Source organism: Pristiophorus japonicus, chromosome 7 (assembly GCF_044704955.1).
Source record: "Pristiophorus japonicus isolate sPriJap1 chromosome 7, sPriJap1.hap1, whole genome shotgun sequence".
NCBI classification, from domain to species: Eukaryota; Metazoa; Chordata; class Chondrichthyes; family Pristiophoridae; genus Pristiophorus; species Pristiophorus japonicus.
Genome location: NC_091983.1, coordinates 108,157,543 through 108,183,455, shown reverse-complemented (window position 1 = coordinate 108,183,455; position 25,913 = coordinate 108,157,543). Strand labels below are relative to the sequence as shown.

Below are 25,913 nucleotides of genomic sequence, written 5' to 3'. Positions count from 1 at the left end.
CCTTTCTTACTCCCGCCCTTCCCTTTCCCACTGCCCCTGAGTCCGAACCTCCCCGTGGTGGTACCAAGCCGGCGTGCAGCGCTGCACCCCGAGTACTGTTGCTGTCGTTGGGGGTCAGACATTGCAGGCACAATGAATGGGGCCTCAGGAGAAGCTCGTGATGTGGAAGGCACAGCTTCAGGGCTGGATGTTGCTCCCCACCCTCAGCTGCTGTCGACCCGACTACTATGGCAGGGGGGAATTCCGCACCATATCCTGATCCTGTTGATTGCTGCATGGTATCGACGGAGTAGGCGGTTCACTCCATCGCGCCAATCAGATGTGACATATCCTTCGATTGTCATTCTGATAGCGCTGCGAGGTTTCCGGCTATCATAGCCATGGCCTTGAGCAGCTCTCGACCTATATCGACGCTGGCCTGTGACAGACGCACCATGTCCTGGTCCACGCCTATCTGTCTTACAGCAACCGACCTTTTCTGCATCAACCTCTGTCGCTGCGGCAAAGGCGTTGCAACGCTGGGGGTGCGTTGCTGCGCACCGCTTGGTCCCACAGAATCAGAGGAGGCATGGGGGAATCCCCTGAATATACACTCGGTGGTGGAGGATATTCCAGCTGGCCCACATGGAACTGGTGTATCCTCCTCCGTCTCCACCCCCGCCCCTACCTCCACTGGCTCCAGGATCAGCTGCTCTTCCTCTTCCTCTTCCTTATCTCTGGCAGTGGTGAAATCGGGAGAGGGCAGAATGATGTCAAAGCTGGAGGCGGTGGGTCTGTCATCTCGTCTCTCTGTGGAGGTCTGGTCGAAATCCTCTGAATCTGGAAGTACAAAACAACATTTAAAAATGCTTGGGGATGGGTCAGGGTTACATGAGTACATAGAAACATAGAAACATTGAAAAAAGAGGAAGGAGTAGGCCATTCGGCCCTTAGAGCCTGCACCACCATTCAATAAGATCATGGCTGATCATTCACCTCAGTACCCCTTTCCTGCTTTCTCACCATACCCCTTGATCCCTTTAGCAGTAAGGGCCATATCTAACTCCCTCTTGACTATATCCAATGAACTGGCTTCAACAACTCTTTGCGGTGGGGAATTCCACAGGTTAACAACTCTCTGAGTGAAGAAGTTTCTCCTCATCTCAGCCCTAAATGGCTTACCCCTTATCCTCAGACTGTGTCCTCTGGTTCTGGACTTCCCCAACATCGGGAACATTCTTCCTGCATCTAATCTGTCCAGTCCTGGCAGAATTTTATATGTTTCAATGAGATCCCCTCTCATCCTTCTAAATGTTATACATGTATACTTCTACTTACTCTGTACAGCCACCAGAGGGGTCATCCCCTGGAGTCCCAAGGGATCCCATAATTCCTTGGAAGTACAGGTATTTAAGGAGGCTTCACGGGTTGGAGAGGCACTCTGGAGACCTGCAATAAAAGACTAAGGTCACACTTTACTTTGAGCTCACAGTGTTCAGTCTGACTCTTTCTCCATACACAACAACTGGTGACAAGATACAGATAGCGAATCCAAAGATGCAAAGAACAGTGGACATCCTGGAGAAATTCTCGGAGGGAGATGATTGAGAAACATTTGTGGAGTGATTCGACCAATACTACATGGCCACCGAGCTAGATGGGGAAGAGAGCGCTGCCAAACGAAGGGCGATCCTCCTCACCGTCTGTGGGGCACCAACGTATGGCCTCATTAAGAATATGCTCACTCCAGCGAAACCCACGGAGAAATCATGCGACGATATGTGCACACTGGTCCGAGAGCATTTGAACCCGAAAGAAAGCGTTCTGATGGCGAGGTACCGGTTCTACATCTACAAAAGGTCTGAAGGCCAGGAAGTGGTGAGTTATGTCGCCGAGTTAAGACACCTTGCAGGACATTGCAAATTTGTAGGACATTTGGAACACATGCTCAGAGATTTTTTTGTACTTGGCATTGGTAACGAAACCATACTTCATAGAAACATAGAAACATAGAAAATAGGTGCAGGAGTAGGCCATTTGGCCCTTCGAGCCTACACCACTATTCAATAAGATCATGGCTGATCATTCCCTCAGTACCCATTTCCTGCTTTCTCTCCATACCCCATGATCCCATTAGCCGTAAGGGCCATATCTAACTCCCTTTTGAATATATCCAATGAACGGACATCAACAACTCTCTGCGGCAGGGAATTCCACAGGTTAACAACTCTCTGAGTGAAGAAGTTTCTCCTCATCTCAGTCCTAAATGGCCTACCCCTTATCCTAAGACTATGTCTCCTGGTTTTGGACATTCTTCCCGCATCTAACCTGTCCAGTCCCGTCAGAATCTTATACGTTTCGATGAGATCCCCTCTCATCCTTCTAAACTCCAGTGAATAAAGGCCCAGTTGATCCAGTCTCTCCTCGTATGACAGTCCAGCCATCCCTGGAATTAGTCTGGTGAAATTTCACTGCACTCCCTCAATAGCAAAAACGTCCTTCCTCAGATTAGGAGACCAAAACTGAACACAATATTCCAGGTGAGGCCTCACCAAGGCCCTGTACAACTGCAGTAAGACCTCTGTGCTCCTATACTCAAATCCCCAAGCTATGATGGCCAACAAACCATTTGCCTTCTTCACCGCCTGCTATACCTGCATGTCAACCTTCAATGACTGATGAACCATGACACCCAGGTCTCGTTGCACCTCCCCTTTTCCTAATCTGCCACCATTCAGATAATAGTCTGCCTTCATGTTTTTGCCCCCAAAATTGATAAACTCACATTTATCCACATTATACTGCATCTGCCATGCATTTGCCCACTCACCTCACTTGTCCAATTCACCCTGCAGCCTCTTAGCATCCCCCTCACAGCTCACACCGCCACCCAGTGCAAACTTGGAGATATTACACTCAATTCCTTCATCCAAATCGTTAATGTATATTGTAAAGAGCTGGGGCCCCAGCACTTAGCCCTGCGGCACTCCACTAGTCACTGCCTGCCATTCTGTAAAGCACCCGTTTATCCCAACTCTCTGCTTCCTGTCTGCCAACCAATTCTCTATCCACGTCAGTACATTACCCCCAATACCATGCGCTTTGATTTTGCACACCAATCTCTTGTGCGGGACCTTGGCAAAGGCCTTTTGAAAGTCCAAATACACCACATGCACTGGTTCTCTCTTGTCCACTCTGCTAGTTACATCCTCAAAAAATTCCAGAAGATTCATCAAGCATGATTTCCCTTTCATAAATCCATGCTGACTTGGACCGATCCTGTCACTGCTTTCCAAATGCGCTGCTATTTCATCCTTAATGATTGATTCCAACATTTTCCCCATTACTAATGTCAGGCTAACCGGTCTATAATTACCCGTTTTCTCTCTCCCTCCTTTTTTGAAAAGTAGTGTTGCATTAGCTACCCTCCAGTCCATAGGAACTGATCCCGAGTCGATAGACTGTTGGAAAATGATCACCAATGCATCCACTATTTCTCGGGCCACTTCCTTAAGAACTCTGGGATGCAGACTATCAGGCCCCGGGTATTTATCAGCCTTCAATCCCATCAATTTCCCTAACACAATTTCCCATCTAATAAGGATATCCTTCAGTTCCTCCTTCTCACTATACCCACTGTCCCCCAGTACATTTGGAAGGTTATTTGTGTCTTCCTTCGTGAAGACAGAACCAAAGTATTTGTTCAATTGGTCTGCCATTTCTTTGTTCCCCATTATAAATTCACCTGAATTCGACTGCAAGGGACCTACATTTGTCTTCACTAATCTTTTTCTCTTCACATATTTATAGAAACTTTTGCAGTCAGTTTTTATGTTCCCGGCAAGCTTCTTCTCATACTCTATTTTCCCCCTCTTAATTAAACCCTTAGTCCTCCTCTGTTGAATTCTAAGTTTCTCCCAGTCCTCAGGTTTGTTACTTTTTCCAACGAATTTATATGCCTCTTCCTTGGTTTTAACACTATCCTTAATTTCCCTTGTTAGCCACGGTTGAGCCACCTTTCCCGTTTTATTTTTACTCCAGACAGGGATGTACAATTGCTGAAGTTCATCCATGTGATATTTAAATGTTTGCCATTGCTTATCTACTGTCAACCCTTTAAGTATCCTTTGCCAGTCTATTCTAGCCAATTCACACCTCATACCGTCGAAGTTACCTTTCCTTAAGTTCAGGACCCCAGTTTCCGAATTAACTGTGTCACTCTCCATCTTAATAAAGAATTCTACCATATTATGGTCACTCTTCCCCAAGGAGCCTCGAACAACAAGATAGCTAATTAGTCCCTTCTCATTACACATCACCCAGTCTAGGATGGCCAGCTCTCTAGTTGGTTCCTCGACATATTGGTCGAGAAAACCATCTCTAATCCTCTCCAGAAAATCCTCCTCCACCGCATTGCTACCAGTTTGGTTAGCCCAATCAATATGTAGATTATAGTTGCCCATGATAACTGCTGTACCTTTATTGCACACATCCCTTACTTCTTGTTTGATGCTGTCCCCAACCTCACTACTTCTGTTTGGTGGTCTGTACACAACTTCCACTAGCATTTTCTGCCCTTTGGTATTCCGCAGCTCCATCCATACCGATCCCACATCATCCAGGCTAAAGTCTCTCCTTACTATTGCATTAAATTCCTCTTTAACCAGCAACGCCACCCCGCCTCCTTTTCTTCTCTGCATATCCTTCCTAAATGTTGAATACCACTGGATGTTGAGTTCCCAGCCTTGGTCACCCTGGAACCATGTCTCCGTGATGCCAATTACATCATATCCGTTAAATGCTGTCTGCGCAGTTAATTCTTTCACCTTATTCCAAATACTCCTCGCATTAAGGCACAGACCCTTCAGGTTTGTCTTTTTGACACTCTTTGCCCCTTTAGAATTTGGCTGTAATGTGGCCCTTTTTGTTTTTTGTCTTGGGTTTCTCTGCCCTCCACTTTTACTATTCTCCTTTCTATCTTCTGCCTTCAATTTATTTCCCTCTGTCTCCCTGCACAGGTTCCCATTACCCTGCCATGTTAGTTTAACTCCTCCCCAACAGCACTAGCAAACACTCCCCCTCGGATATTGATTCTGGTCCAGCCCAGGCAGACCGTCTGGTTTGTACTGGTCCCACCTCTCCCAGAACCGGTTCCAATGTCCCAGGAATTTGAAGCCCTCCCTTTTGCACCACTCCTTAAGCCACATATTCATCTGAGCTATCCTGCGATTCCTACTCTGACTAGCACGTGGCACTGGTAGCAATCCTGAGATTACTACTTTTGGGGTCTACTTTTTAATTTAGCTCCTAGTTCCCTAAATTCGTCTCGTAGGACCTCATCCCATTTTTTACCTATATCGTTGGTACCTATGTGCACCACGACAACTGGCTGTTCACCCTCCCTTTTCAGAATGTCCCGCACCTGCTCCAAGATATCCTTGACCTTTGCACCAGGGAGGCAACATAACATGCTGGAGTCTCGGTTGCGGCCGCAGAAACGCCTATCTATTCCCCTTACAATCGAATCCCCTATCACGATAGATCTCCCACTCTTTTTCCTGCCCACCTGTGCAGCAGAGCCACCCACGGTGTCATGAACTTGGCTGCTGCTGCCCTCCCCTGATTAGTCATCCCCCTCAACAGTACCCAAAGCAGACTTTTGACTGTGGAGACCCCAAACTTGAGTAAGGTCATAGCAATAGCCCAGTCATTCATTGCCACCAGCTGCAATACGAAGCAAATCTCTCAGCACACAAGTGCTGCTACAAGTACTGTGAACAAAGTGATTTTGTTTTCGAATCGTAATGTACAGGGCAGGTCACACATACCTGCAGCTACACGTCCGCAGATGTCTCAGAGTCCACCATCAAGGGTGATGAATGCAAGGCCATTAATATCTTGTTGGCGCTGCGGGGGTGATCATCGTTTCCATTCATGTCGAATCAAAGAACACGTTTGCAAGGGCTGTGGAACAATCGGACGCCTCCAATGAGTGCGCAGGCGAGCTGCAAAGCCTGTTAAACCTGCAAACCACCATGTTGCAGAGGAGGACAGATCCACGGAGGATCACGACGAACCAGAGCCTCAGATCGAGGAGGCAGAGGTACATGGGGTGCACACATTCATCACGAATTGTCCCCCGATAATGCTGAATGTTGAACTAAATGGATTCCCGTTGTCAATGGAGCTGGACACGGGTGCGAGCCAGTCTATCATGGGCAAAAAGACTTTCGAAAGGTTGTTGTGCAACAAGGCCTCAAAGCCAATCTTAACTCCAGTTCGCACGAAACTAAGAACTTACACGAAAGAACTGATTCCTGTAATCGGCAGTGCTACTCTAAAGGTCTCCTATAATGGAGCGGTGCACAAGCTACCACTCTAGTTGGTACCGGGCGATGGTCCCATGCTGCTCAGCAGGAGCTGGCTGGGAAAGATACGGTGGAGCTGGGACGACGTCCGAGCGCTATCGCTCGCTGACGACACTTCATGTGCCCAGGTCTTAAGCAAATTTCCTTTGCTATTTGAACCAGGCATCGGGAAATTCCAAGGAGAAAAAGTGCAGATCCACCTAATTCCGGGGGCGCGACCCATCCATCACAAGGGGAGAGCAGTACCGTACATGATGAGAGAAAGGGTAGAGATCGAGCTAGACCGGCTGCAAAGAGAGGGCATCATTTCCCCGATCGAGTTCAACGAGTGGGCCAGTCTTATCATCCCAGTCCTCAAGGGAGACGGCACCGTCAGAATCTGTGGCGATTACAAAGTAACTATCAATCGTTTCTCCCTGCAGAACCAATACCCACTACCAAAGGCCGATGACCTCTTTGCAACGCTGCTGGGAGGAAAGACGTTCATGAAGCTGGATCTGACTTCAGCCTACATGACGCAGGAACTGGAGGACTCATCGAAGGTCCTCACCTGCATCAACACGCACAAAGGTCTTTTTGTTTAGAACAGATGCCCGTTTGGAATCTGATCGGCGGTGGCTATATTCCAGAGAAACATGGAAAGTTTACTGAAGTCGGTCCCGCACACCGTGGTCTTCCAGGACGACATCTTGGTCACAGACCGGAACATAGTCGAGCACCTGCAGAACCTGGAGGAGGTTCTTAGTCGACTCAACCACGTGGGGCTCAGGTTAAAACGCTCGAAGTGCGTTTTCTTGGCACCTGAAGTGGAGTTCCTGGGAATGAGGATTGTGGCGGAAGGCATCAGGACCACCAACGTGAAGACAGAGACAATCGAGAACGCACCAAGGCCAAAAAACGTGAGGGAGCTGCGGTCATTTCTGGGATTCCTGAACTACTTTGGTAACTTCTTACCGGGTCTCAGCACACTGTTAGAACCACTGCATGTCTTACTACGAAAAGGAGATGAATGGGTTTGGGGCAAAAGCCAAGAAAATGCCTTTGTAAAAGCAAGAAAATTGTTATGCTCAAACAAATTGCTTGTGTTGTATGATCCATGTAAGCATTTGGTACCAGCATGTGATGCGTTGTCATATGGCGTCGGGTGTGTATTGCAACAAGCTAATGATGTTAGGAAACTGCAACCGGTTGCTTATGCATCCAGGAGTCTGTCTAAGGCTGAGAGAGCATACAGCATGATTGAGAAAGAAGAGTTAGCATGTGTCTATGGGGTAAGAAAATGCATCAATACCTGTTTGGGCTAAAATTCAAATTGGAAACTGACCATAAGCCACTTATATCCCTGTTCTCCGAGAGTAAAGGGATAAATACCAACGCATCGGCCCGCATCCAGAGATGGGCGCTCACGTTGTCCGCATACAACTACGTCATCCGCCACAGGCCAGGCATAGAAAACTGTGCCGATGCTCTCAGTAGGCTACCATTGCCCACCACGGGGGTGGAAATGGCGTCGCCCACAGATCTAGCCATGGTTATGAAAGCATTTGAGAGTGAGCAATCACCTGTCACTGCCCGGCAGATCTAAATCTGGACAAGCCAGGACCCCTTATTATCTCTAGTCAAAAGCTGTGTGCTTCCTGGGAGCTGGTCCAGTGTTCCAGTGGAAATTCAGGAAGAAATAAAGCCGTTCCAATGACGCAAAGGTGACATGTCTATACAGGAAGACTGCCTTCTGTGGGGCAGTTGAGTAGTGGTCCCCAAGAAGGGTAGAGACACTTTCATCAATGACCTCCACAGTACCCACCCAGGCATTGTAATGATGAAAGCGATAGCCAGATCCCATGTGTGGTGGCCCGGTATCGATGCGGGCTTAGAGTCCTGCATTCACAAATGTAATAAATGCTCGCAGTTAAACAATGTACCCAGGGAGGCACCGCTAAGTTTATGGTCTTGGCCCTCCAAACCGTGGTCTAGGGTACACATCGACTATGCAGGCCCGTTCTTGGGTAAAATGTTCCTTGTGGTTGTAGACGGGTACTCCAAGTGGATTTAATGTGAGATAATGTCAGCTAGCACATCCGCTGCCACTACTGAAAGCCTGCGGGCCATGTTTGCCACTCACGGCCTACCCGATTTCCTGTTGAGTGACAACAGGCCATATTTTATCAGTGCTGAATTCAAAGAATTCATGACCCGTAATGGGATCAAACATGTCACATCTGCCCCGTTTAAACCAGCGTCCAATTGTCAGGCAGAGAGAGCAAACCATCAAGCAAGGCTTGAAGAGGGTAACTGAAGGCTCATTGCAGACTCGCCTATCCCGAGTCTTGCTTACCTACTGCACGAGACCCGACTCATTCACTGGGATCCCACCTGTTGAACTGCTCATGAAAAGAGCACTTAAGACAAGGCTCCCGTTAGTTCACCCTGATCTACATGAACAGGTAAAGAGCATGCGGCTTCAAAAAAGTGCATACCATGATAGCGCAAATATGTCACGCGAGATTGAAATCAATGATCCTGTATTTGTATTAAATTATGGACAAGGTCCCAAGTGGCTTCCCGGCACTATCGTGGCCAAAGAGGGGAGCAGGGTGTTTTGGGTCAAATTTTCAAATGGACTCATTCACCAGAAACACTTGGACCAAATCAAACTTAGATTCACGGACTATCCTGAGCAACCCACCTTGGACCCTACCTTTTATGATCCCCCAACATGCACACCATTGGCAACTGGCACCACGGTTGACCACGAAGCAGAATCCATCATCCACAGCAGCCCAGCAGGGCCCAACACACCAGGCAGCCCAGCAAGGCCAGCTGCACAGCAGCCCTGCGAGGGCCCAACAAATGATTCAACAACACCAGCTTTCACACCGAGACGATCAACCAGGGCAAGAAGGGCCCCAGATCGACTCACATTGTAAATAGTTACACTATTGACTTTGGCGGGGAGTGTTGTTATATATGTATACTTGTACTTACTCTGTACAGCCACCAGAGGGCTCATCCCCTGGACTCCCAAGGGATCCCATAATCCCTTGGGAGTACAGGTATTTAAGGAGGCTTCACAGGTTGGAGACGCACTCTGGAGACCTGCAATAAAAGACTACGGTCTGACTTTACTTTGAGCTCACAGTGTTCAGTCTGACTCTTTCTCCATACACAACACTAAACTCCAGTGAATACAGACCCAGTCGATCCAGTCTCTCCTCAAATGTCAGTCCTGCCATCCCTGGAATCAGTCTGGTAAACCTTTGCTGCACTCCCTCAATAGCAAGAACATTCTTTCTCAGACTAGGAGACCAAAATTGAACATAATGTTCCAGGTGAGGCCTCACCCAGGCCCTGTACAACTGCAGTAAGACCTCCCTGCTCTTATACTCAAATCCCCTAGCTATGAAGGCCAACATACCATTTGCCTTCTTCATCGCCTGCTGTACCTGCATGCCAACTTTCAATGATTGATGTACCATTGCACCTCCCCTTTTCTTAATCTGCCGCCATTCAGATAATATATTTGCCTTCGTGTTTTTGCCATCAAAGTGGATAACCTCACATTTATCCACATTATACTGCATCTGCCATGCATTTGCCCACTCACCTATCCTGTCCAAGTCACCATGCAGCCTCTTAGCATCCTCCTCACAGCTCACATTGCCACCCAGCTTAGTGTCATCTGCAAACTTGGAGATATTACACTCAATTCCTTCATCCAAATCATTAATGTATATTGTAAGTAGCTGGGGACCCAGCACTGAGCCCTTTGGTGCCCCACTGGTCATTGCCTGCCATTCTGAAATGGACCCATTTATCCCAACTCTCTGCTTCCATCTACCAACCAGTTCTCTATCCACGACAGTACATTACCCCCAATAACATGTGCTTTAATTTTGCACACCAATCTCTTGTGCGGGACCTTGTCAAAAGCCTTTTGAAAGTCCAAATACACCATATCCACTGGTTCTCCCTTGTCCACTCTACTAGTTACATCCTCAAAAAACTCCAGGAGATTTGTCAAGCATGATTTCCCTTTCATAAATCCATGCTGACTTGGACCGATCCTGTCACTGCTTTCCAAATGCGTTGCTATTTCATCTTTGATAATTGATTCCAACATTTTCCCCACTGCTGATGTCAGGCTAACCAGTCTATAATTACCCGTTGTCTTTCTCCCTCCTTTTTTAAAAAGTGGTGTTACATTAGCTACCCTCCAGTCCATATGAACTGATCCAGAGTCGATAGACTGTTGGAAAATAATCACCAATGCATCCACTATTTCTAGGGCCAATTCCTTAAGTACTCTGGGATGCAGACTATCAGGCCCCGGAGATTTATCGGCCTTCAATCCCATCAATTTCCCTAAAACACAATTTCCCGCCCAATAAGGATTTCCTTCAGTTCCTCCTTCTCACTAGACCCTCGGTCCCCTCATATTTCCGAAGGTTATTTGTGCCTTCCTTCGTGAAAACAGAATCAAAGTATTTGTTCAACTGTTCTACCATTTCTTTGTTCCCCGTTATAAATTCACCTGAATCTGACTGCAAGCGACCTACGTTTGTCTTCACTAATCTTTTTCTCTTCACATATCTATAGAAGCTTTTGCAGTCCATTTTTAATGTCCCTGACAAGCTTACTCTCATACTCTATTTCCCCCTACAAATTAAACCCTTTGTCCTCCTCTGCTGAATTCTAAATTTATCCTAGTCCTCAGGTTTGCTGCTTTTTCTGGCCAATTAAATGCCTCTTCCTTGGATTTAACACTATCCTTAATTTCCGTTGTTAGCCACGGTTGAGCCACCTTCCCCATTTTATTTTTACTCCAGACAGGGATGCACATGAGTACAGTGAAGTAACACAGTCTCACTTAAATGTCCACCACTGCTGCATTAATGCATTACATATTGCAGACAGACAATACATATATACATATGCATTGTGTTGCATGCCCCCAACATTGCAGTACATCACATGAGCCCAACATTACAGTGCAATAAACTTACATTACATTTCATGAAGCCAAGATTACAGTTACAGTTACATTACATTACTTTACATTACAGGACCGCAACACAGACCGGGGATTGTATTGAACTGACCATCCTGTGTGGGTGTGTCGGCTCCAACGCCGGTGGTGGCACAGTTACTATCCCTGACCAGGGACAGAGCACGGATCTCTATCTCCGTCAATGGTTCTTCGGTTGTGGGTCCTGCCCCCGTATGCCTCTGATCCGCTGCTATTGCAGATATCTTCTTCTGCAGAAAGTGAAGTAAATGAAAGTAAAAATCTTTAATTCATTTAACATTGCAGACACACAGATTCACACACACACACACATATCAAAACACTGCGTTGTTCTTCTTGTCATTGCCTGAAAGCACAAATTAATCGCCATAACTTTGGGATAAATAACATCATCCGTGTGACACTGAACCTACATTTACATGGCACATGGAGGGGTGCATAAATAAAATCATTACTTACTCTTGTTACCCTCACCAGGTCGTTCCACCTCTTACAGCACCTTTCCCCAGTGCATACCATGATACTTGTAGAGGAGACAGCCTCCCCGATCTCGTCCCATATTCTGTTGTACTCCTTTGGGGGGTGGGGGGGGGCTTTCCATGACCACCCTTCGTTAAGTCAGAGTAACACTTCGTAATATTCTCCAGAAGGGCAGGTAGACGTGGACGCCCTGAACCTCCCATCCTTCTCAATATTCCTGCACTTCAACTTCTTTTTCAGCATTTCCATTATATTTTTATTTATTTTATTTATTATATGATTTTTGATTTATAATTATTATTGTTGATATTGTATAATTATTATGTATTATTAATATTTTTTGACTCTGGAATCTCTGATTAATCCAACTGACCCTCGAATACCTTGCTGCTCCTTTTCACTCTCTCTCCCTCGACTTCAACTCTCTGCGCATGCGCAGGTGACCCCTGACCCTTGAAATCGCGGGGAAAAAGCATCTGTGAAAAAAAAGCAAAGAAAAAAAATTTGCGCAGGTCCAGTGCAGTGCCACATTATCCATCGACAAGAAAGTCGACCTTGATCAATTATAATACTGCAAACTGCCAGCTGCACACCACTCGCATACCGCTCGCATACCACCAAAATTAATTCCACCAAACTAGCGTTCTTCGGTCTCGGCAGTATTTCGGCGGTTTTAAACGATGCACTGCCGGAATACCACCAAGAAATGGTTGGACCTTACGTCCTGATGAATTTCGGACCCCTTGTGTTATCATGTATGCTATTAATAGCATCCATGCTCTCTGCAACACCCACCCCCACCCCACCCCTCCCCCCCTCTATTGGAGAGCAGACTTTGGTAATGGAGTTCTTCACGCTAGAGTGAATGCACTCACAAAGTGTGTGCTCACATGTTGTAATTTGGTGGCTTAGCATTATCACATTTTTGTCCATGCTTCTAAAATTCCTGCAGGGAGTAATGGTGTTCAATATATATAGTACTACATAGTATTGCACAGAATTACATAGAAAGTACAGCACAGAAACAGGCCATTTGGCCCAACTGATCTATGCCGGTGTTTATGCTCCACACGAGCATCCTCCCACCTTACGTTATCTCATCCTATCAGCATAACCTTCTGTTCCTTTCTCCCTCCATCCAGCTTCCCCTTAAATGCATCTATTCGCTTCAATTACTCCCATGTGGAAGCAAGTTCCACATTCTCACCACTCTCTGGGTAATCTTGCTGAATTCTCCTGAATTTTTTATTGGATTTATTAGTGACTATCTTATATTTATAACCCCTAGTTTTCATACATAAAAGTTCATTTTCTGACTTTGAGCACCCACTGGAGAACCATGCCTGTTGAAAGTGTATATTGGGCATTCTGGAGTATGCTGCCTATGATTTTGCAGTCATTTAATTAAAGTTTGGAAAATTACATGCAGCATATGCCAAAATTTGCAATATGTGTTCTTAGCAAACAAGAAAAATTACCTCATAGATCTTGTCTTAGTATTTTTACACTTGTTAAGGTTGATAGGGTTTGCTAAGCATCAATTCAAGGTGAAGCAATAACATTGCTCTTGTTAGCCTTCCAGCCAGCATTGCACCAACGTTGCATGCTATAAATATGTTGTTAAGGTGGCAGGCAGAGTAACTAGTTTCAGCATGGAGTGGAACAGAAGACCAACTCAGCTCTTTCAGTCTATACAATGGCATGGATGCATCAGCAGATCTCTCTACACTGAACAAATTGGACAAGGCCAAAGAGGAGCAACAGGAAAGGAGGACTAGGGAAGTTTAAGGCTATAGGAGGAGGACTACCAGGACTCATCTCTGCTCAAGACAATAGACCAGATTCTTGAAATCGGATCTTTCTGATTTATGTCTGTAAATTGGATGTTAAATGGAAAAGTGAGTGGAGATCTATTATGCCAGACTTGTGCTCACTTTGTGCAGTGCACATATTTTTGAGGATGTGGAAAACATGGGCAGCAAGCATCCACCTAAAACAGGCACAAGCTTCAGTTAAACATTAATCTACAGGCAAGGACATTCTGCATATCATTTCCTGATGTTCTGATATGCAGAACATAAACGCTTAAGTATACCTATGTGAATGATCATCCAACACTAGGACGTGATAAGTATGTGATTTCCTGGACAGCTTTTGATCATCTGGGTGGGTTGGAGAGTAATTTTCCAGAGTATTCTTTCAGTTATTGGTACTGTTTAAAAAAAAAGATTTTGCCTCTCCTAGAAGATTACTTGGCTGCGGGGAGGAAAGGGGTGGGGGGAGGGGGGGAGGGGTGGAGGGGGAGGGATGGAGTTGCGGAGGGGGAGAGAGAGGTGAGAGGGAACAGCAGATTTCCAGGCAACAGCAGAAGACTTGCAAGGTTCAGCCTGTTGGCAATTCACTGCTGCATAACCAAGGTCACAAGTATCCTGTTTTGATTTGCTGCTGACTATGCTAAATTTTGCCAACAAGATGTAGGAGAGGCACACAGAATTTTCTGAAAGCTGTGATCAGACTTTCCTCCTCGTTGGAAGGTTAAGTGTAAGGTGTTAAGTGTGACAGGAAAGGACAGAGAGTATAATGATAGCAGTGTAGCAGAGAATAAGGTCAAAGCAGGGAACAATGGTAAAACAATTTAAATTAAAAGCTCTTTATCTGAATGTACAGAGCTTCCGTTACAAGGTAGAGAAATTGTGGCACAAATAGAGATAAATGAGTTTGATCTTATAGTCATTACAGAGACGTGGTTGCAACGTGACCAATGTTGAGAACAAAATATTCCAGGGTACTTGACGTTTTGAAAAGGTGGGCAAAATAATAAAGGGGGGGGGCCCTTAATAATAAATGATGACATAAAGATAGTAGAGAGAAAGGATCTTGGCTCAGAAGATCAGGAAGTAGAATCAGTATGGATGGAGATAAGGAAAACAAGGGGCAGAAAACACCGATGGGAGCAGTATTATAGGCAGTTCCTCGAAACGAGGATGACTTGCTTCCATGCCAAAAAGGGATGAGTTCACAGGTATTTCAATGAAGGACCTAATATTCCAGGTCCTGAACTAGATAGTGTAAGGTGGAAGATGCCTGTGCATGGATTTTTTTAACATGTGGCGACCGTTGCACACCAGCCACCACATGGGCTTGACAGAGCTAGGTCTTGGTCCAGTGGCAAGGATTAACCAAGACGACTGGAGACCAGCTCTGCTGCACTCGTGGAGTATGCACACATATCGCAGTGTGGGCTGACCCGTGCTGCCCTGGGCCCACGCCTCTTCTGCCCTCGAACTCGTGCCTCTCCTGGGCCCCGATCACGTCTCTCTACAATCTCTCGCCGCTCCTTCGCCCCGACCTCGCCATAAAAGGAGTGGCCAGTGGTGGCCATGGGCAGCGTGGCGGCATACCACTGCAAGGTACAGTGCGCGCTGGTGTAGGAGGGTGACGGCAGCGAAGAGGGACGTCATCAAGGTCCAGGTCAGTGATTGGAGCATGAGCAGATACAGCAGGGGCGGCGAGGCTCCTATTATATGCTTCCACTGTATGATGACCAATCCTCTGAGCAGACCTTTGTTGGTTAGGAACAAAGCCTCATGTAGCCTTCATAAGTCACACGAACAAACCTCCCTCTCCCAACCCATCCACAACAAGGATTCAGAAACACTCCAGAAAACAATTGCTTTTATATAATACCTTTCACGACCACTGGACGTCCCAAAGCACTTTACAGCCAATGAAATACTTTTTAAAAGTGTAGTCACTGTTATAATGTGGGAAACGTGGCAGCCAATTTGCACACAGCAAGCTCCCACAAACAACAATGTGATAATGACCAGATAATCTGTTTTTATGTTATGTTGATTGAGGGATAAATATTCAAACTATTTGTCCTGCACTTTTCTTTGACAGACAGGTGTCTGTTCAGCAGCTCCCCCCCCCCCCGCCCACACCCCCAGCCCTCCTGCCCGTACTGCACTTTTTTGAACGACAGGCAGAGTAGTACATAGACCTCCTAACAGTAGCTATACCATTGTACTGAATATTAATCAAGAAATAGTACGAACCTGTAACAAAGGTATTGCAATAAGTGTGGAGGACTTTAATTTTCATATAGACTGGACAAATCAAATTGCCAAAAGTAATCTGGAGGACGAGTTCATGGATTGCATTCGGGACAGTTTTGTCATTACACAACCAGGGAACAGGCTATTTTCGATCTTGTATTGTGTAATGAGACAGGGTTAGTTAGCACTCTCATAGTAAAGGATCCTCTGGGGCAGTGTGATCATAATACGATAGAATTTCATAGTATGTTTGAGAGTGATTTGCCTAAGTCTGAAACTAGAGTCTTAAAATTTAAAGAAAGTAAATTACATAGGTATGAAGGGTGAGTTGGCTAAGGTGGATTGGAAAAATAGATTAAAAAGTATGGCAGTAGATAAGCAGTGGCTAGCATTTAAAGAAATATTTCATAATTCCCAACATAAACTACACAGGAAAAGTGATCCATCCGTGGGTAACTAAAGAAGTTAAGGATATCACTGGATTGAAAGAAGAAGCTTATAATGTTGTGAGGAATTGTAGTAAGCCTGAGGATTGGGAGAGTTTCAGAAACTAGCAAAGGATGACCAAAAAATGATAAAAGGGAAAAAAATAGACTATGAGAGAAAACTAGCAAGAATAGATTGTAAGAGCTTCAACAAGTATGTAAAAAGGAATAGAGCAGCAAAAGTAAACATTGGTTCCTTAGAGGCTGAGACAGTAAAAATTATTATGGGGAATAAGGAAATGGTAGAAACATTAAACAAATATTTTGTATCTATCTGCACAATAGAACATGCAAAAACTATACCTAAAATAGTGCGCAACCAAGGGTCCAATGAGGGTGAGGAAACTCAATGTCAATCATATAAGTGGAGAAAAAGTACTAGAGAAACTAATGGGACTAAAAGCCGTCAAATCCCCTGGACCTGATGGCCGACATCCTAGGATTCTAAAAGAGATGGCTACAGAGATAGTGGATGCATTGGTTTTGATCTTTCAAAATTCTAGAATGGTCCCAGCAGATTGGAAGGTAGCAAATGTAACATCGCTATTCAAGCACAGAGGGAGAGAGAAAACAGGGAAACTATAGGCCAGTTATGGGTCATTGGGAAAATGGTGGAATCCATTATTAATGAAGTGGTATCAGGGCACTTAGAAAATCATAACATGATTAGGCAGAGTCAACATGGCTTTATGAAAGGGAAATTGTGTTTGACAAATTTATTAGAGTTTTTTGTGGATGTAACTAGCAGAGTAGATAAAGGGGAACCAGCTGATGTAGTATATTTGGATTTCCAGAATACATTCGATAAGGTGCCACATAAAAGATTATTACACAAGATAAGGACTCATGGGATTGGAGGTAATGTATTAGCATGGTTAGAGGATTGGTTAACGGACAGAAAACAGAGAATATGGATAAGCGGGATTTTTCAGGTTGGCAGGCTGTAACTAGTGGGGTGCCGCAAGGATCAGTGCTGAAACCTCAGCTATTCACAATCTGTATTAATGACCTTGATGAAGGAACCGAGTGTAATGTATCCAAGCTTGCTGACAATACAAAGCTAGGTGGGACAGTAAGCTGTGAGGAGACACAAAGCATCTGCAAAGGGATATTGATAGACTAAGTGAGTGGGCAGTAAGGTGGCAGATGGACTATAATGTAGGGAAATGTGAGGTTATTCATTTTGATTGGAAGAATAGGAAAACAAGATTTTTTTTAAATGGTGAGAAACTTTTAAATGTTGATGTTATGAGAGATTTGAGTGTCCTTGTGCAAGAAACACAGAAAACTAGTATGCAGGTACAACAAGCAATAAGGAAGGCAAATGGCATGTTGTCCTTTATTGCAATGGGATTGGAGTATAAGAGTAAGGAAGTCTTGCTACAATTGTATAGGGCCTTGGTGAGACCACACCTGGAGTACTGTGCACAGTTTTGGTCTCCTTATCTAAGGAAGGATATGCTTGCCTTGGAGATGGTACAACAGAGGTTCACTAGATTGATTCCTGGGATGAGAGGGCTTTCCTATGATGAGAGATTGTGTAGAATGAACCTATACTCTCTGGAGTTTAGAAGAATGAGAGGTGATCTCATTGAAACATAAAAGATTCTGAAGGGTAGATGCTGAGAGGTTGTTTCCCCTGGCTGGAGTGTCTAGAACTAGGGGGCACAGTCTCAAATTAAGACTGAAACAAGGAGGAATTTCTTCACTCAGAGGCTTGAGAATCTTTGGAATTCTCTGCCCAGAGGGCAGTGGATGCTGAGTGTCTGAATATATTCAAGGCTGAGAGAGAAAGATTTTTGGAATATAGGGGAATCAAGGGATATGGAGATCGGGCGGAAAAGTGGCGTTGAGAGTGAAGACCAGCCATGCTCTTATTGAATGGCGGAGCAGGCTCGAGGGGCCGCATGGCCTACTCCTGCTCCTGTTTCTTATGTTTGTATGTTCTTATGTAAGTTTGCCTTAACAGGACTTCCACCCATCCCAATAGCTAACACCTTGGGCAGTTGGGGACAGGGGGAGGGCTGAACATTACAAGAGTGGCTGTTTCCAGGGCACCTGAGGAGGAGCCCCTCATTTTTGTTCTACAAATTAAAGAATTGTGAGGTGGAGGATTGTATCCCATTCACCCATAATCAATTACAGTCCCTTGGAGACTGTAAAACTAATATCACACCTTTTGCACCATAGCAATGCTGTGTATCAGGATGGCACAGCATTCCTAGCACCCACCAATACTAAAGTGCAAATTATGGTAAATATATAGTATGATGAATTCCCCTCATTTGTGTCTAATTGCAAAATCAGGCGGGGAATAATTGAGCAAGTAATGTTAGGGATGCATATTTGGGTGGATCCCTAACATCACGATCAATTGTTTTCCACCTGATTTTCCTATCCCATTCCACACAAATTATGCTGGTTACTGGCAGAACTAGAGAGGAAATCAAATCTCGTGGTATTGCAGAAGTAGAACCAGCACCCATTGGACCATTCAAGAACTTGTGTAACATCCCACAGCATTCACCAACAAAAAAGGATATCATTTTGTGTAAGTTCAAATGATCACTGGCAAGAATTCTGTGTTTTAGTATCATCATCATAGGCAGTCCCTCGGAATCGAGGAAAACTTGCTTCCACTCCGAAAGTGAGTTCTTTGGTGGCTGAACCGTCTGATATGAGAGCCACAGACTCTGTCACAGGTGGGACAGATAGTCGTTGAGGGAATGGGTGGGTGGGACTGGCTTGCCACATGCTCTTTCCGCTGTCTGCACTTGAATTCTGCATGCTCTCGGCGTTGAGACTCAAAGTGCTCAGCACACTCTCGGATGCACTTTCTCCATTTAGGGCGGTCTTGGAGCCAGGGACTCCCAGGTGTCAGTGGGGATGTCGCACTTTATCAGGGAGGCTTTGAGGGTGTCCTTGTAGCGTTTCTGCTGCCCACCTTTGGCTCGTTTGCCGTGAGGGAGCTCCGAGTAGAGCACTTGCTTTGGGAAACTTGTGTCTGGCATACGGACTATGTGGTCTGCCCAGCGGAGCTGATCGAGTGTGGTCAGTGCTTCAATGCTGGGGATGTCAGCCTGAATGAGGACGCTGATGTTGGTGCGCCTGTCCTCCCAGGGGATTTTTAGAATCTTGCGGAGACATCGTTGGTGATATTTCTTCAGCAACTTGAGGTATCTATTGTACATGGTCCATGTCTCTGAGCCATACAGAAAGGCAGGTATTACTACAGCCCTGTAAACCATGAGCTTGGTGGCAGTTTTGAGGGCACTCTTCAAACACTCTTTTCCTCAGGTGGCCGAAGGCTGCACTGGCGCACTGAGGCAGTGTTGGATCTCGTCGTCGATGCCTGCTCTTGTTGATAGGAGGCTCCGAGATATGGGAAGTGGTTCACATGAGACTCCAACACTGCATGAGGTAGAACAAGCCATAAGACAGCTTAAAAACAACAAGGCTATGGGTGCAGATGGAACTCTTGCTGAGGCACTGAAGTATGGTGGAGAGGCACTGCTAGCATGAATACCCGACCTCATCTCTCTCATCTGGAGGGAGGAGAGCATACCGGGAGATCTCAGAGATGCAGTAATCGTGACCATCTTTAAAAAAGGGGACAAGTCTGATTGCGGCAACTGCAGAGGAATCTCCCTGCTATCAGCCACTGGGAAAGTCGTCGCTAGAGTCCTCCTTAACCGTCTTTTTCCTGTGGCCGAGGAGGTCCTCCCGAAGTCACAGTGCGGGTTTTGTCCCCTACGGGACACATCAAACATGATTTTTGCAGCACAACAGCTACAGGACAAATGCAGGGAACAGCGCCAGCCCTTATACAAAGCCTTCTTCGACCTTACAAAGGTCTTTGATACTGTCAATCGCGAGGGTCTATGGAGCGTCCTCCTCCGTTTCGGATGCCCCCAAAAGTTTTAGTATACAATATCAGGGAATGCTCTGCTCATCTTAACAGAATCATGGGTCCCTCACTTGTTTGAGTATAACTACAGATTGAACAGTTGGCTTCTTAGAGAAGTCAGCTCATTATAATGCTAAGCAACTCCTGTACCCTTCAAAACTACAAGGGGATCTCACCTAGACCTTTAGCATGCACAAACAATGGGCCCGAAAATCTGTGGACCATTGATTACGGCAGTTACACCAGTATCACGCCCACCAATGACCTCTGCCACTGACCCCGGCAAAGTATTTAGGGTGATGAGGAGGTCACCAAATTGACTTCCCTGTTAGAGTAAATCTCAGGCATCCATTAATCCCTGGCGACTACAAATATGGGGATTTAGTGGCAAGTCTGGGGAGGGGCTCTGCCATTTAACACTCAGAAATAATTTTTAAATCCCTCCCTAGCCTCCTTTTGTAAGGAGATTGAACATGACGGTCCATAATTTGCTGTCAGCAGCGAAGTAATGGTTTGCCATTGGCCCCGAAGTAAGCTTCCCACAAAGATCTTGTGATCTCTGTGGCGAGAGGTTCAGCTTTTCTGATGTTCAACTGAAATCAGTGTTTGATAATAGGGAATCCCTAACGCGAGCTGCTGTGACGTCAACAAGCTGTCCATTCTTCTTCTTCTTAGGCAGTCCCCCGGAGTCGAGGATGACTTGTTTCCACACTAAAATGAATTCTAAGGTGACTGATGAGACCAATGCGGGATCTACAGTCTCTGTCGCAGGTGAGGCAGATGCTGGTTGGAGGGATGGGTGGGTAGGGTGCTTGATTTGTCATACGCTCCTTCCAATGTTTATACTTGGCTTCCACGTGTTCACGGCAAAGAAATTCGAAGTGTTCAGTGCCTTCTCGGATGCTGCTACTCCACTTTGAGCAGTCCTGGGCCAGGGATTCTCAAGAGTCGGTGGCGATGTTACATTTTTTCAAGGAGGCTTTGTGGGTGTTCTTGAAGCATTTTCTCTGCCATCCTGGAACTTGCCTGTCGTGATGTAGCTCGGAGTAGTGTTCTTCTTTCGGGAGTCTAGCATGCGAACAATGTGGCACGGCCACGGAGCTGATCGAATGTGGTCAATGCCTCGATACTGGGGATGTTGGCCTGAGAGAGAACGCTGATGTTGGTGCGCCTATCTTGCCAATGAATTTGCAGAGGTAGCCTTGGTGGTACTTCTCCAGTGCTTTGAGGTGCCTACTGTACATAGTCCATGAAGCATATAGGAGGGCAGGTATCATTACTGCTCTGTAGACCATGAGCTTGGTACCGGGTTTGAGATCCTGGTCTTCGAACACTCTTTTCTTCAGGTGGCCAAAGGCTGCGCTGGCACACTGAAGGCGGTGTTGGATCTCGGCATCGATGTCTGTCCTTGCTGATAGTAGGCCGCTCGCCTTCTATGGCCCCGACCTGCTGCTGGTGTTCTCGCGCAGGTCGGGGCCGCCATGCTGATTGTTGCATTGCTGCAATTGTTACAAATTACAGGACATGAGGTAACAACCTACCAAGGTTACTTTGACACGAACTCCCAGCTCAGTAACTTTTACCACTGAGATGAACAACAGTACCAATATCGTCACCTTCAAGTTTCCCTCCAAGTCACACGCCTGACCATCCTGACTTGAACATATATAATAAATATTTCATTGCCGCTGGGTCAAAATCCTGGAATTTCTCAGCTAACAGCATCACGGAAGCAACATTGTCGTTGAAGCAGTTCAATGACAAGGCCCACCACCATTTCCTGACTGAGATTTCCCTGAGTGCAACTTCCATCCAAACAACTTGAACTACCCTTTTATGGGGTTTCCTGCCTTCAGTGGCCATCAATAGATATCTCTTAGCTTTTACTTCAGCCAGCAATACCTCCAAAGATGCATCAAATAAACTGGGAACCCTTCCTGCAACTGAATCTTCAAACATTTTGCACTTGTCCTTCCCACTATTGAAAAAGTGACGTTCCCCTTTAACTGAAGGCTTGCATCCTAGGGTCTTAAAATAAGTAGTGGCAGGGATTGTGGATGCATTGGTTGTAATTTACCAAAATTCCCTGGATTCTGGGGAGGTCCCAGCAGATTGAAAAACTGAAAATGTAACGTCCCTATTTAAAAAAGGTGGCAGACAAAAAGCAGGAAACTATAGGCCAGTAAGCCTAACATCTGCGGTTGGGAAAATGTTGGAGTCCATTATTAAAGAAGCAGTAGCAGGACATTTGGGAAAGCAAAATTCGATCAGGCAGAGTCAGCATGGATTTATGAAGGGGAAGTCATGTTTGACAAATTTGCTGGAATTCTTTGAGGATGAAATGAACAGGGTGGATAAAGGGGAACCAGTGGATGTGGTGTATTTGGACTTCCAGAAGGCACTTGACAAGGTGCCACATAAAAGTTTACTGCACAAGATAAAAGTTCACAGGGTTGGGGTAATATATTAGCATGGATAGAGGATTGGCTAACGAACTGAAAACAGAGAGTCGGGATAAATGGTTCATTCTCTGGTTGGCAATCAGTAACTAGTGGGGTGCCACAGGGATCAGTGCTGGGACCCAAACTATTTACAATCTATATTAACGACTTCGAAGAAGGGACCGAGTGTAACGTTGCCAAGTTTGCTGATGATACAAAGATGGGAGGAAAAGCAATGTGTGAGGAGGACACAACAAATCTGCAAAAGGACATAGACAGGCTAAGTGAGTGGGCAAAAATTTGGCAGATGGAGTATAATGTTGGAAAGTGTGAGGTCATGCACTTTGGCAGAAAAATCAAAGAACAAGTTATTATTTAAATGGAGAAAGATTGCAAAGTGCTGCAGTACAGCAGGACATGGGGGTACTTGTGCAAGAAACACAAAAAGATAATATGCAGGTACAGCAAGCGATCAGGAAGGTCAATGGAATCTTGGCCTTTATTGCAAAGGAGATGGAGTATAAAAACAGGGTATTGGTGAGGCCACACCTGGAATACTGCATGCAGTTTTTGTTTCCATATTTATAAAAGGATATACTTGCTTTGGAGGCAGTTCAGAGAAGGTCCACTAGGTTGATTCCGGAGATGAGGGGGTTGACTTATGAGGAAAGGTTGAGTAGGTTAGGTCTCTACTCATTGGAATTCAGAAGTATGAGAGGTGATTTTATTGAAACATATAAGATTCATCATCATCATAGGCAGTCACTCGGAATCGAGGAGGACTTGCTTCCACTCCCGAAGTGAGTTCTTTGGTGGCTGAACAATCCAATACAAGAGCCACAGACTCTGTCACAGATGGGAAAGATAGTCATTGAGGGAAGGGGTGGGTAGGGCTGGTTTGCTGCACGCTCTTTCCGCCGTCTGCACTTGATTTCTGCATTATGAGGGGGCTTGACAAGGTGAATGCATAGAGCATGTTTCCACTGATAGGGGAGACTAGAACTAGAGGGCATAGAAACATAGAAACATAGAAAATAGGTGCAGGAGTAGGCCATTCGGCCCTTCGAGCCTGCACCACCATTCAATATGATCATAGCTGATCATGCACTTCAGTACCCCATTCCTGCTTTCTCTCCATACCCCTTGATCCCTTTAGCCGTAAGGGCTACATCTAACTCCATTTTGAATATATCTAACAAACTGGCCTGAACAACTTTCTGTGGTAGAGAATTCCACAGGTTCACAATTCTCTGAGTGAAGAAGTTTCTCCTCATCTCGGTCCTAAATGGCTTACCCCTTATCCTTAGACTGTGACCCCTGGTTCTGGACTTCCCCAACATCAGGAACATTCTTCCTGCATCTAACCTGTCCAATCCCGTCAGAATTTTATTTTTCTATGAGTCTTCTAAATTCCAGTGAATACAGGCCCAGTCGATCCAGTCATTCTTCATATGTCAGTCCTGTCATCCGGGCATCAGTCTGGTGAACCTTCGCTGCACTCCCTTAGGAGATCAAAACTGTACACAATATTCAAGGTGTGGCCTCACCAAGGCCCTGTACAACTGCAGTAAGACCTCCCTGCTCCTATACTCAAATCCTCTCGTTATGAAGGCCAACATGCCATTTTCCTTCTTCCCCGCCTGCTGTACCTGTATGCCAACTTTCAATGACTGATGTACCATGACACCCAGGTCTCATTGCACCTCCCTTTTTACTAATCTGTCACCATTCAGATAATAATCTGCCTTCCTGTTCTTACCACCAAAGTAGATAACCTCACATTTATCTACATTATACTGCATCGGCCATGCATTTGCCCACGCACCTAACCTGGCCAAGTCAGCCTGCAGCCTCTTAGCATTCTCCTCACAGCTCACACCGCCACCCAGCTTCGTGTCATCTGCAAACTTTCTGATATTACATTCAATTCCTTCATCTAAATCATTAATGGATATTGTAAATAGCTGGGGTCCCAGCACTGAATCTTGCAGTACCCCACTAGTCACTGCCTGCCATTCTGAAAAAGACCTGTTTATTCCTACTCTTTGCTTCCTGTCTGCCAACCAGTTCGCTATCCATGTCGATACATTACCCCCAATACCATGTGCTTTAATTTTGCACACCAATCTCTTGTGTGGGACCTTGTCAAAAGCCTTTTGAAAATCTAAATACACCACATCCACTGGCTCCCTCTTGTCCACTCTACTAGTTACATCCTCAAAAAATTCTAGAAGATTTGTTAAGCATGATTTCCCTTTCATAAATCCATATTGACTTGGACCGATCCTGTCACTGCTTTCCAAATGCGCTGCTATTACATCCTTAATAATTGATTCCAACATTTTCCCCACCACCAATGTCAAGCTGACCGGTCTATAATTCTCTATTTTCTCTCTCCCTCCCATTAACTGCCCATGATCTTAGAATTAGGGGCTGCCCATTTAAAACTGAGATGAGGAGAAATTTCTTCTCTCAGAGGGTTGTAAATTTGTGGAATTCGCTGCCTCAAAGAGCTGTGGAAGCTGGGACATTGAATAAATTTAAGACAGAAATAGACAGTTCTTTAAACGATAAGGGGACAAGGGGTTATAGGGAGCGGGCAGGGAAGTGGACCTGAGTCCATGATCGGATCAGCCATGATCGTATTAAATGGTGGAGCAGGCTCATGGGGTCATATGGCCTCCTCCTGCTCCTATTTCTTATGTTCTTATGTTAACTAGCAACATCATTCAATGTCCATCCGTTTCAGCAATTGACAACCTAATCAGGAGCGGTTTTAATACTCTTAACCTACTCTGCATTGATAATCAGGAACCTGGGAGGAAAGTTCAGTCGCGTAATGGTGGAATGGATGTGCAGAGGTCCAGACATCGCTAACCGTTCAATGCAAGGAGATTCCAAATCTCCAACCCAAAACATTAATTGCTTCATACCTGCGAAAACACAATTGCACAGGTAGGGTATCAAAATTAAATTTTATAAACCAGAGAGATACTACACTTTCAAACTTGCATATCACCGACTTGGTGTACTATCCAAACAACATTGCATGTATGTAACACCTTTAACATAAGGAAATATCCCAAGGGGTAAAGATATGCACTGGCTCTGTGTAAGGCCCCAGTAATAGCATGGAGCCATGCAAAAATTGTAAAGTGATCTCTTTGGT

General features: G+C 45.4%; 1 protein-coding gene across 2 annotated transcripts; it reads right to left on the bottom strand.

The window, feature by feature from the left end:
• Positions 1–167: 167 nt before the first annotated feature.
• Positions 168–25,659, bottom strand: LOC139266826 (uncharacterized). Of its 2 annotated transcripts, XM_070884433.1 has the most exons (4): positions 25,539–25,659; positions 12,237–12,329; positions 11,447–11,603; positions 168–819 (listed from the first exon to the last, which is right to left on the bottom strand). In XM_070884433.1, exons 2-4 carry the CDS (start codon positions 12,327–12,329, stop codon positions 341–343), a joined length of 729 nt encoding a protein of 242 aa, XP_070740534.1. In that variant the 5' UTR covers positions 25,539–25,659; the 3' UTR covers positions 168–340. The 2 variants fall into 2 exon arrangements, 1 of the variants encoding a protein (XP_070740534.1); XR_011593783.1 differs by lacking the exon at positions 168–819 and having other exon boundaries at positions 11,572–11,603; positions 12,227–12,329.
• Positions 25,660–25,913: the final 254 nt, after the last annotated feature.